At 41.8% G+C, this 13,487-nt stretch overlaps 1 protein-coding gene across 7 annotated transcripts in view; it reads left to right on the plus strand.

Annotated features, from left to right (window-relative positions):
* creb5b (cAMP responsive element binding protein 5b) overlaps positions 1-13,487 on the plus strand; it is a 327,968-nt gene that overhangs the window by 57,338 nt on the left and 257,143 nt on the right. For all 7 annotated transcript variants that reach the window (XR_012095754.1, XM_073024470.1, XM_073024472.1 and 4 more), the window contains 3 exons: positions 4,073-4,194; positions 7,640-7,762; positions 10,669-10,841. Coding sequence is in view for 6 of the 7 variants with exons in the window: in XM_073024470.1 (XP_072880571.1) it covers positions 4,073-4,194; positions 7,640-7,762; positions 10,669-10,841 (418 nt within the window). In the remaining variant the exon portion in view is untranslated. The remainder of the gene's footprint in view (positions 1-4,072; positions 4,195-7,639; positions 7,763-10,668; positions 10,842-13,487) is intronic.

A 13,487-nucleotide genomic window follows, 5' to 3' on the forward strand; every position in this document is an offset into this window, starting at 1 on the left:
CAATAAAATAGAGGCTGTGAACAAGAAGGGCCAAAGTCGCCCCTACTTCGTGAGGAGACTGAGGTCCTTTGGAGTATGTAGGCTTCACCTTCACATATTCTACCAGTCTGTTGCCACCAGTACAATCTTCTATGCGGTGGTGTGCTGGGGCAATGGTATCAATACGGGTGATGTCAACAGGCTCTTAAACTGATTAGAAAGGATGGCTCTGTTATAGGAGTCAAACTAGACACTCTGGAGTCTGTGGCAGATCAAAGGACCCTCCAGAATATCCTGACAATTCTGGACAATGTTTCTCACCCTCTGCATGCCACCTTGGCTGAACGGAGGAGCACTTTTAGAAATAGATTAAGACAATTGTGAAGCTCCAAAGAGCGCTATATGAGGTCATTCTTACCCTTGGCCGTTGGTCTCTAAAATGAGTCAGTCTGTAGCTGGGGAAATGATGATCCCCTCCTTTTAGACTGTTATTAGCCTCTGTTTACCACAGCTCAGTTTAAGCTCTGTTTAGCTCTGTTTACCACATCCTGCTGTTGCGGACACCCTGTGCAATACTGTGCAATACTACCATCACTTCTTATCTAGACAGTGTAAATGTGCACCCATTAATGTATAATATTACGGCAGTTCTTGCGTTACCATCTTATCAGTGTGAACTTGTATATCTTGTACATCTTATTTTTAAGGTAACTTGTTTTTTTAATTTTTTCTTACTTCTAATATTTGTTTATCTGTGCACTTGTGATGTTACTGTGACACTGTAATTTCCTCTTCACTCAATAAAGTACCTACCTATCTATTTTTCTGTCATCCATGTGCCTCTCTAAGTTTCTTAAATGCCCCTAATGTATCTGCCTTTACACCACCTATGGCAGGGCATTTCACACATCCAGTACTCTCTGTGTAAAAAAACTTACCTCTGACATACTCCCATAAGCTCCTCCAATCGCCTTAAAATTATGCTCCCTTGTGTTAGAAATTTCCATCCTGGGAAAAAGTCGCTGACTGTCCAGTTGATCTATGCTTCTTACCATCTCGTACTCCTCTATCATCGCTGTTCATCTTCTTTCGCTCCAAAAAGAAAAGCCCTAGTTTGTTCAACCAGCTTGTTAGTACTAATATTTGTTAATACTTTTGGATTTTTAATCATGTAAATTTGATGAGTGTACTGGAATGTCATGTTGTCCAGGTTTAGAATGGACAGAAATGGGGAAAATATTGTGTTGGTAACTTAATTTACATTTTGGTTCCAATATTTCCATGAAGGATGTTGGGATGTTTGCTGGTGCAGGATGGGGGGAGCAGAGTATGCTTGTGAGAATTACACACACAAAATGCTGGTGGAACACAGCAGGCCAGGCAGCATCTATAGGGAGAAGCGCTGTCGACGTTTTGGGCCGAGACCCTTCGTCAGGACTAACCGAAAGGAAAGATAGTAAGAGATTTGAAAGTAGTGGGGGGAGGGGGAAATGCGAAATGATAGGAGAAGACCGGAGGGGGTGGGATGAAGCTAAGAGCTGGAAAGGCGATTGGCAAAAGTGATACAGAGCTGGAGAAGGGAAAGGATCATGGGACGGGAGGGTTAGGGTTAGGGTTAGGGTTTTTAAACAAAAGGGCTTCCCTTCGTCCACCATCAACTCTGCTCTCAAACGCATCTCTCCCATTTCCCGCTCATCTTCCCTCACCCCATCCACCCACCACCCCACTCGGGATAAGGTCCCCCTTGTCCTTACCTACCACCCCACCAGCCTCCAGGTCCAACGTATAATTCTCCGTAACTTCCGCTACCTCCAACGGGATCCCACTACCAAACCCATTTTTCCCTCCCCCCCTTTCTGCTTTTCACAGGGATCGCTCCCTACGCGACTCCCTTGTCCACTCGTCCCCCCCATCCCTTCCCACCAATCTCCCTCCTGGCACTTATCCTTGTAAATGGAACAAGTGCTACACCTGCCCTTACACTTCCTCCCTCACCACCATTCAGGGCCCCAGACAGTCCTTCCAGGTGAGGCGACACTTCACCTGTGAGTCGGCTGGTGTGGTATACTGCGTCCGGTGCTCCCGGTGTGGCCTTTTATATATTGGTGAGACCCGACGCAGACTGGGAGACTGTTTCGCTGAACACCTATGCTCGGTCCGCCAGAGAAAGCAGGATCTCCCAGTGGCCACATATTTTAATTCCACGTCCCATTCCCATTCTGATATGTCTACCCATGGCCTCCTCTATTGTCCAAATGAATCCAAACTCAGGTTGGAGGAACAACACCTTATATACTGGCTGGGTAGCCTCCAACCTGATGGCATGAACATTGACTTCTCTAACTTCCGTTAATGCCCCTCCTCCCCTTCTTACCCCATCCCTGACATATTTAGTTGTTTGCCTGTTCTCCATCTCCCTCTGGTGCTCCCCCCCTCCTTTCTTTCTCCTGAGGCCTCCTGTCCCATGATCCTTTCCCTTCTCCAGCTCTGCATCACTTTCGCCAATCACCTTTCCAGCTCTTAGCTTCATCCCACCCCCTCCGGTCTTCTCCTATCATTTCGCATTTCCCCCTCCCCCCACTACTTTCAAATCTCTTACTATCTTTCCTTTCGGTTAGTCCTGACGAAGGATCTCAGCCCGAAACTGAGATCGACAGCGCTTCTCCCTATAGATGCTGCCTGGCCTGGTTTGCTGTGTGTTGTTGTTTGAATTTCCAGCATCTGCAGATTTCCTCGTGTTTGCTCTTGTGAGAATTATTTTCTTTTCCTAACTGTACTGACAATCTGAAGTTTTGACAGCTAATTCAGCCAGAGTGCAGGGTTTAGCCAGGTGTCAAATGATTTTCTTTAGAAGTTTCATTGTCAGGGACTGTTCCAACTTCCCTCATGTGAAGGTACTTGCGAGGAATTTATAAACCTCAGCTGTGGATATCGGACTGCTTATTGTAGGAGGTGCCTGCAGTGGAACTGTATAAGGCTCAGACTTAATTAGCTTGTCAACATTGAGATCAGAATCTTGCCACTTTATCTTCAGCAGCCCGTCCAGCAAATTAGACAAAACCTTCATTAGAGCAGTAGTTATGTTCCCAGACTTTTGCCTGTCTTTTTGATTTGGAATGCTATAATTTAATTGGAAAATTAACTTTTGATCATTTTGAATGGACAGGCTTGAAGAGCAAGGAAAGCTTACAGTTGTGACGCTTGAAGACTGAGGAAAAGTTTTCGGTTGTGACTCTGATCTATGTTTGAGACACAAGGGAGGCAGCAGATGCCAGAAATCTGGAACACACACAAAGTGCTGCCTGACTTGCTGAGTTAATCGAACAAGGAACAGTACAGTACACTACAGGCCCTTCAGCCCACAAAGCTTTTAAACTACTCCAGAATCAATCTGTCCCTTCCCTCCCACATAGGCCTCCATTTTTCTATCATCCATGTGCCTGTCTAAAATTCCTTTAAATGTCCCCGATGTATCTGCCTCTACCACCACCCCTGGTGGCACATTCCATTCACCCACCACACTGTGTAGAAAACGGGCCTCTGAACTCCTCCCCCCCTACTTTCCTCCTAACACCTTAAAGTTACGCCCCTCATATTAGCCATCTCCACCCAGGAACAAAAATTGTTGGCTGTCCATTCTATCCATGCCTCTTATTATAATATACCCTTCTATCAAGTTGTCTCTTATCCTCCTTCTCTCCAAATAAAAAAGACTTAGCTCACTCAACCTATCCTCATAGGACATGTCCTCTAATCCAAGCAGCATCCTGGTACATCTCCTCAGCATCGTCGCTAAAGCTTCTACCTCCTCCCTAAAATGAGGGGGAGCAGAACTGAACGCTATACTTCAAGTGTGGTCTGACTCGTGCTTTATAGAGCTGCAACATTCATTTGTAGCTCTTGAACTTAATCCCCTTACAAATGAAGACAAACGCACCTTATGCCTTCAAATGACAGACAGTTCCTCCAGAATTCTGCGTGTGCTGATCTACACTGGAAAATGATTGGTTAAGGATAGAAACAATAGAAAATAATCTTTATTTTGTATTATTTAACGTGAACAAAACTAATAATCTAACTTGTTCCTTTACAGATCAGACGCCAACACCCACTCGCTTTCTGAAGAACTGCGAAGAAGTTGGGCTCTTTAGTGAACTTGCGTGTTCTTTGGAGCAGGAATTTCGGAAAGCACAGGAAGAGGAAGACAATAAAAGGGTTAGTGAATATGTTAAAATTTAGAGTGCAATTTCCCACCTCACACTGACCAGTTGGATTATATTTCCACATGATAAAATTTTGAATTACAAGGATGTTAATGTTTTAACTATCGTTTTTGCCGTAGTCCCGTGAGCTATATTTGCTAGTAAACTATCAAATTAAGAAGTAATTTCATAATTAAATAGTACAAACAGTGCTGACAAGGGAGAGTGGACCCTTCATCAGGATGCTCAGCCTGTGCTGTTACACACCGTTTAAACATGAATGTATTGCTTGATCCAGCTCAAACCCAATCATCAAGTTTGCTGATGACACAACAGTGGTTGGTCTTGTTAACGGAGAGGAGGTAGAGGGGCTGGTAGAATGGTACGAGGACCACAACTTGGACATGACCAAAGCGATGATTGTGGACACTAGGAAGATGCAGAATGACCACATCTCACTGCCCATACACAGCTCCTCTATGGAGACAGATAGGAGCACCGGGCTTCTGGGAGTGCACGTAATGGATGATCTCACCCGGCCCCTCAACACCAACTCTTTGGTCAAGAAGGCACAGTAGTATCTCCATTTCCTGAAGAGACTGAGGCTCATGATGCTCACCTCCCCACACCCAACCACTCTAACCAATTTTTACAGGAATACCATTGGGACTGTTCTGACTAGCTGTATCGCGTCTGGTGCGGGAATTGTCAGGCAACTGACCGCAAGGATTGCAAGGACTGCTGAGAGGATTATCAGAGTGTTCCTTAAACCCCATCAGAGATATTTATCAGGAGGGCCATTAGCATTGTCAGTGATCCTTCCATCCGTCCAACAATCTCTTTGATCCCCATTTTACCACCAGGAAGGAAGTACTATAACATCAGGACAAGAACTGTTAGAATGGGAAACAGCTTCTTCCCCCCAGGCCGTGAGACGACTGAATTCTCTGCCACCACCCAGGTCTCATCATGTATGAAGCTCTAGTAGCGTTATACTGTATACTTTTTAAAATGTATTGTATATGCACCTTGTTTCTTGTTAACTTTATGCATTATGTGTGTGATTTATAGTTCTGTGCTGTGCACCTTGGTCCGGAGGAGGATGATTCTTTAATTAGGGTAACTTTTCCGTCCCTGAGGTAGATTTTCAAGAAAAAAAATAGTTTTTTTATGAAAACTAGTACTGAGGTTTTAAAAGTTAGGTAATAGTAATTCTAAACTTCTTTCAGTACGCTTCATAAATAATATTTTCTTAATTTTTAAGTGGTTAAAAACTTGAATGCCCCAGAATTTCACTATTTTGGGCCTCCCCTAAGTGGACTCTGTAACTTCATCTTCAAAATAAAGTAATAAGTATTAAATTCATGAAACTTTTAGTTTGCATTTTCCCACAAGAACTTTTAAAACACAGGTCAAATCATGTGGGTTTTTAAAAGTATAATTTGGACATTTTTTCTGACAAAGAATCGCTGCCCCAGCACTTCTGCCATTATCAACATGCAACACATTTTGGAGACTAATCAAGTTTTTTCAAACAACTGCTTATGTGGTTGCCATGGAAATGGGAAGTGACAGGGGAGCATGTGGCTGTCATGGCAAAGCGACTGACATTTTGATGTCCAGAAATGTGAGTGATTTAAATATTTATTCCTCCTGATCTGAGAATATGCTTATTACGTGTCATTACCGAATGAGTTGCTTTATGAGTGCTTTAACTGAGAAATAAATAACTTCACATTATTTCTGTATATTTAAATTACATTTACAAGCCAGCTATCAAGTCGAGTTAGCGTGTGCAAGACTTGACCAACTTTTTCTTTAAAAGTTGAGAAATGTCATTACTATCACGTCTTCACCATCACACAACTCGCAGTGAAGTTATCAAGATGGCCACAAAGTCATCAGCAGATCGATCAAAAAAAGTCAGAGACCCAATTGAAGAAGACCCAGTGAAATATCAGCAATACCTTGAAAGCGAAAGAGAGAGATGCAAAGGAAGAAGGGAGACAGGAAAACTTAATGTAATCGCACAATTACCAAAGCGTGAACAGAAACTGAAGAGCCGACAGTGGAGAGATAATGAAAGAAATAAAAGGACTGCTGATAAGAAACGACAGGCAGTGCAAAGTTTTATAGCAGAGAGTACCCCGCCAGAATCTTAGCAGGCCAGCAACAAGAACCGAATGGCCTCCATCTTCCTGAGGCTCCACATATGCATGAATGGAGACTGTAAGAGAAAAAACGGTGCTTTAAATTTCAAGTGTTGCTTTTTGTTGTTGAGATTTCTTTTGATATTTCATAAGTCTTAGTGATAAAAGGAAGTGTGCAGAAGGCCGAGTAAATGTTTTGTCAATGTTAAAAAAGTGTTCTTCCTTATGGACTATTGAAAAATAGTGATCTCTATAATCTATTAGAAATTCAAATTGCTGCTTATTCCAGAGTTGGGGAGGGTTAGGCAGATATTTGGAAAACACTTTTTTTTTTAAACAGGACTAGACAATGCCTAGTTTTGCTGGGCTGCCTTTGTTCGTGTTTCACGTGGATGTTTTTAACAAAGTTCTGTAGCTGCCTGCCTTAAAAACTGTGATCTTTTATGTAATTTTGATAAATAGTGCAGACTGTAAGGATGTGTTTTTAATTGTTGCTTCTTCTAGTTGGACAGATGTTTCGTCAGAGTCAATGATGAACTAAATCCAATGCTTGTCAATATCAGAAGTATTTTGTCATTACCATCACAGTGCATATTTTGATGGGAAATTAAGTTTTGTTTAGTAATATTGGTCTGAACTCATTTGCTGGAGTCAAGTGCTGTCAAAAAGGGTTAACATTCCAATAGCCTAATTAGTAGTCAAACATTTTGTTGTTTAGCCAAGGTAAATATTGACACGCTTAAGAAAATGTGTCTCAAAAATATATTCTGAATGTACCTAAAATGAATTAAAACAAATTTACTAAAGCACATGGTTTTTATTTGCAGGATTGACTTTGAAATCTTATTTTAAATTAGAATCAGTGCTTTGATGGTATGGTGGTAATGACATTCATCCATGAGAACTCTGCAATAACATCTTAAAATATAAATGTTATTTTGAAGGTTGATCAATGCCAAGATCAGGTTTTCATTCCAAAATCTAAAATAAAAGTTGTAACATAAACAAAACAAAGTTTTAAGAAATTTAATTCTTCAGATTTTCAAGTAGTCAAACGTGCCCCAAATTGAAGCATCACCCAGGAATATTGTCTCATTTGGTGGTATACATGTGTATGGCTGAATGACAATAAACTTGAGCTTGAAGGTTCCTGATAAAGGGTCTCGGCCTGAAACATTAACTAATAATTCCCCTTTGCAGATGCTACCAGACCTGCTGAGCTCCTTCAGCGTTTTGTTTGTGTTGCTCAAGATCTCCAGCATCTGCAGAATCTCCTGTATTTAGCCGCAGTTTCTTTCTCTTTTGCAGGCTGCGGCGGGGTTGAATATTTCTAGTCTGGCTGAGGTAACGAGCAAAGAGGCATCAATTACTGACAGCACGGCTCAAATATCTACTCTGTCCCGGATTGTATCTGCAACTCGACCTGAGAAGGTAAACAATGCAACAGATCAGGTTATTCACTGAGGTATTGATCTTCCAGCTTTCACTTTACAATGAAGTGAACAGTAAGTATCCTGAAGGATGTTCTATAATGCAAAGAAATCCTCTCTATCAGGCATGAGACTGTGTCTGTTGCAATGATTTTTAAATAATTTGCTTAGCGAATCAGCATGATAACAGGCCTTGACCCAATGAGCCCGTGCCACCCTATTACACCCATGTGACCAATTAAACTAATAACCAGGTCTTTGGAACTGCAGGAGGAAACCAAGCACCTGGAGGAAACCCATGCGGTCACAGGGAGACTATGCAAATTCCTTACAGACAGAAATTAACCCGGGTCGCTGGTGCTGTAAAGTGTTACGCTAACTGCTATGTTACCACGCCACGATGATTTTTATAAATGTAGAACAAGCCAAAAGCAGCACTTGGATAAAGCTTGAGTAAAGATGAGCAGCTAAAGCTTACCTTTGCCTTACGGTGAAAAAATCAGATTAAGAAGCAACACTTACAAAATGCTGGAGGAGCTCAGCAGGTCAGGCGGCACCTATGGAAATGAACGAACAGTCGGTGTTTTGGGCTGAGAGCCTTCTTCAGGACTGGAAGGGAAGAGGGAAGACACCAGAATGAAAAGGTGGGTGGAGGGGAAATGAGGACTAGCTAGAAGGTGATAAGTGAATGTCACAGTGTGCGTTGACGGATAACTGAAGCAAGGTGCGGAGGAACAACAGACTCTCATGTAGGGACAGAAGCAAGGGTTTATTCATAGGATATCAGTGGTTTGACTGAGCGACACTGCGAGATGACCCATGCCAGTCAAAATAAACTTGACAAGATTAAACAGAAATCACAAGGGCGTAATGACTCTAGATAAGACAACTGTTAATAAATACAGGTGCACGGGCCCACAGGGCTCATGACAGTGGAGCCAGGTGGGTGGAAAAGGTAGAGAGCTGGAGAGGAAGGAATCTGATAGAAGAGGAGAGTGGACCATAGGAGAACGGGAAGGAGGAGGGGCACTAGGTGGAGGTGATAGGCAAGCGAGAATAGGTAAGAGGCTAGACTGGGGAATAAAAGGAGAGGGAAATTTTTTTAACCAGAAGGAGAAATCTATATTCATCATCAGGTTGGAGGCTAACCAGACGAAATACCCAGTTGGCATCTACTGAGAACATGGTTGTAATGTACTGTATAGCAGAAGTGATTTGGCAAGACAGACATCTTAGAAAGGTTGGAAAATAGGAAACGTTTTAGGAGCAGCCTCTTTTCCTCCGCCATTTAGTTTCTCTCCACAGATTTTCCACCAGCTAGTTTCTCTCAACTTCTCAGTTTTGATTCCTTTCTTATTTCCTCTTTTGTCTTTAATCACTGGTTTATTGACTGCTGTTATCTTGATAACCTGGGCATTATGGTAGCGTAGTGGTTACCACAGCACTATTACAGTCCTGGGTGTTGCAGTTTGGAGTTTAATTCTGCCGCCATCTGTATTAAAGTTCTCCCCGTGACCACGTGGGTTTCCTCTGGGTGCTCTGGTTTCCTCCCGCAGTCTAAAGAAGTACTGGTTAGAAGGTTAATTAATCATTGTAAATTGTCCTGTGTTTAAACTAGGGTTAAGTTGGCGGGTTGCTGGGTGGTGCAGCTCAGTGGGTTGGAAGGACCTGTATCTCTAAATAAATCACAAATTAAATTAAATTTTGTCTGGACTGTTATTTTCTGTTCCCTCTGTCCCTCCCTCTCTTTGCTATTTAAAATTCATTGGTCTTCTCTACTTTCCAGTTCTGATGAAATGTTTTTGACCTAAATTGTTGACTTTTTTCCCTGCTGCTTGAAATATTGTTCAACTTGTAGGAAGCTTGCAGTCCTTCCTCTTTTTTGAGTTAAGGATACCTTTATTGGTATTGCATGCATATTGGTTTAGTGTTATCACATGTATCAAGATACAGTGAAAAGCTTGTGTACTGTTTATACAGATCAAATCATTCCACAGTGCATTGAGATTGAATAAGGTAAAACAATAACAATGCAGATTAGAGTGTCAAAGGTACCAAAAGAGAGCAGTGCAGTTAAGTGATAAAATGCCAGACAGCTTCTCGAAGCGCTAGATGTTAGATTTTCTTGGGTACCGAGATGATCGTACCCTTCTTAAAGCAGGAGGGAACCAGAGCGTGAAGCAGGGAGAGGTTAAAAATATCCACAAGTATCCTTGCAAGCTGGTCTGCACAGGGTCTGAGGACGTAGCCAGGGACAACATCTGCTCCCAAAGCTTTCTGTGGGTTCACGCTTCAGAAGACTGAATGTATAATGGTGACTGTCAGAGTGGACGGCAATGTGCCCATTCTCTTCTGTGGAAAAATGTGCACAGAATGTGTTAAGCTTATCGGGAAGGGATAAGCTGTTGTCAGTGATGTAGCTGACTTAGTTAGGGGTGCCACAGTAGCATAGCAGTTAGCTGAACACTTTACAATTGGTGCTCATTTCCTGCTGCTGTCTACAAGAAGTTGGTACATTCTCCTCTTGCATGTGTGTTTCCCCTGGGTGCCCCGGTTTCCTCCCACATTCCACTAAGTATGGGTTAGTAAGAGTTGAATGGGCTGATAAGAACCTTAAAAATCTCTGCAGTACTACAGAGCCATTATTTATTTATTTTATTTAGAGATACAGCATGAATTGGCCTTTCCGGCCCAGAGAGCCATATGCCATCTGGCAACCTACCTATTTAACCCGAGCCTAATCACAGGACAATTTACAATGGCCAATTAACCTACTTAACTGGTGCATCTTTGGACCGTGGGAGGAAAAGAGCACCCAGAGGAAACCCATGCGGCCACAGAGAGCACGTACAAACTCCTTACAGTGGGCATCATAAAGTCAACACATACTGTATACTTTATTTTCAGGATATATCAGTGCATGGGTCAGTACAAGGGGTAATATCCGGTCAAGTAGCGCACCAGCTTACGCCCACTAGGATGCAAAACCACGACAACGGGATTGCAAACCAGCAGGCCATGCCTTCACCAACTTCCAATTCCGTCATCACACAAGCACCTTCTACCAACAGGCAAATAGGGTAAGTGATTACTTCAGAAAGTGCTGTCCAAACTGCCAATCATAAAGATTGTTGTTGCTGTGATAATGGAATGTGAGAATGGTATAAAGCTTTGGGAACATTGAAAATTCAAGGTTGCTTATTGTCATTTTTCAGCACAAAAGTGATTGTTACAATGCAGCGTAGAAAAACACAATAAGTGTAAAGAATGCAATAAAAACAGTAAATATAAATACATAAGATTAACTTGTATGCATAGACTGATTGTATGTACATAAATTAATTATAAGGATATACTTGGAATATTTAATGAATGCAATTGGAGATTTTTATTTTTTGTATATCATTGTACCATCAGCCCTTCAAAAGTCAGAGGTGTTAAGAAAGTGACATTGTGAGCATTGGATAGAGTATGTTAAATTCATGGTAGTACAAGTATATCATGTAGAAAGTGTGTTCCAGGACTTGAACTGATAGAAAGGGAAGCAGTAACAGTGTAGGTGTGGCCTCGCTTGTGTTTAAAGTGATAAATGAGGCTTTGGGCTTACTCTGGACTACTCTGGGGATCAGATCTGAGGACTTTGTTTTGGTTTGGAATGCTGTTATTGTTCACTTCAAAAGTTTGCATGATTTTTAAATTTTTTTCTTTTTCTTGAGCACTGAGTGTTGGTCTTCTATTTTTATTTTTATTCTTTTTTTTCGTTAATTGAGTTCTTTCGGGTTTCTTGCTTTGTAGCTACCTCTGGGCAAGAAAATCTCAAGGTTGTATAATTTATACATTCTTTGACCATAAATGAATCTCAAATTAATCTTAAACAAGAGAAAATTTGCAGGTGCTGGAAATCTGAGCAACACACACAAAATGCTGGAGGAACTCAACAGGCCAGGCAGCATCTATGGAAAAAAGCACAGTCAATGTTTCAGGCCAAAACAACGATTGTACTTTATTCCAGAGATGCTGCCTGGCCTGCTGAGTTCCTCCAGCATTTTGTGTGTGTTGCTTAAATGAATCTTGAATGTTTGCACAGGTAGGTGTTGTGGGCAGGAGAATAGGCAGAGCTAGAGAACATAGAATTTAGAACACGGGGAAAATTACAGCGCAGTACAGCACCTTTGGCCCACAATTTTGTGCCAGCTTTTCAACCTACTCTAAGGTCAATCTAATCCTTCTCTCCTATATAGCTCTGCATGTTTCTATCATCCATGTGCTTATCTAAGAGTCCGTTAAGGCCGCTAATATATCTACCTCTACCGACACCCCTGACAGGGCATTCTGCATACCCACCACTCTCTGTGTAAAGAACTTGCCTCTGACATCTCCCCCTATACTTTCCTCCAATCACCTTAAAATAATGCCCCTGTTGTATTAGCCATTTCTGCCCTGTAGTATAGGGAATAAGGTAGATCACAGAAACAAATTGGCATGTATGATGTTGTGGGCATCACTCAATCATGGCTGAAAAATTATAGCCGGGAACTTAATTTCCAAGCAAACACATTTTACATCGAAAGGACAGGCAGGAAGGCAGAGTGGGTGACATTGCTTTGTTGGTAAAAAAATATATATAATCAAATCATTAGAAAGAGGTGGCCTAAGGTTGGAAGGTGTTGAATCATTGTAGATAGAGCCAAGGAACTGCAAGGGTAAAAAGATCCTGATGGGAGTTGTATTCAGACACCCAAACAGTAGTAAAGCTGTGGCCTACAAATTACAATGGGAGATAGAAAATGTATGTCAAAAAGGCAATAGTCATGGCGGATTTCAATATGCTGATAGATTGGGAAAACCTGGTTGGTGCTGCATTCCAAGAGGGAAAATTTCCTGAATGCCTATGAGATGGCTTTTTAGAGCAGCTCGTGGTTGAGCCCACTTGGGGATCAACTATTCTGGATTGGCTGTTGCGCAATGAACCAGAATTGATTAGAGAGCTTAAGAACTCTTAGGGGACAAGTGATCATATATGATTGAATTCATTCTGAAATTTGAGAAGGAGAAGCTAAACTCAGATGTATCAGTATTACAGTGGAATAGAGGGAATTATGGAGGCAAGAGAGAGAAGTTGGCCAGAATAATTGAGTGGAAAAGAACACTGGTAGGGATGACAGCAGAGCAGCAATGGCTGGAATTTCTGGAAACAGTTGGAAGGCACAAAATATACACATCCCAAAGAGGAAGAAGTATTCTGAAGGCAAGATGACACAACCGTGGCTAACAAGAGGAGTCAAAGCCAAAATAAAAGCCAAAGAGAGGGCATATAATAGAGTAAAAATTAATGGGAAGTTAGAGGATTGGGAAGCTTTTAAATACCAACAGAAGACAACTAAAAATTAATTAAGAAGATAAAGATGAGAAACAAAATTAAGCTAGCCAATAATACTAATGAAGATACCAAAAATTTCTTCAGATATATAGAGTATAAAAGAGAGGTGAGAGCAGATTGCTGGAAAACGATGCTCGAGAAGTAGAAATAGGGACAAGGAAATGGCAGACGAGCTGCATAAGTATTTTGCATCAGCCTTCACAGTGGAAGACACTGGCGGTATGGTGGATGTTCCAGTTGTCAGTGGTCATGAAGTATGTGAAGTTATCATTACAAGGGAGAAGTTTCTTGAAAGGTCTGAAGGTAGTTAAGTCACCTGGACCAGATGATGTACCCCCCAGAGTTC

This window comes from Hemitrygon akajei, chromosome 20 (assembly GCF_048418815.1).
Source record: "Hemitrygon akajei chromosome 20, sHemAka1.3, whole genome shotgun sequence".
In the NCBI taxonomy this organism is placed as follows: domain Eukaryota; kingdom Metazoa; phylum Chordata; class Chondrichthyes; order Myliobatiformes; family Dasyatidae; genus Hemitrygon; species Hemitrygon akajei.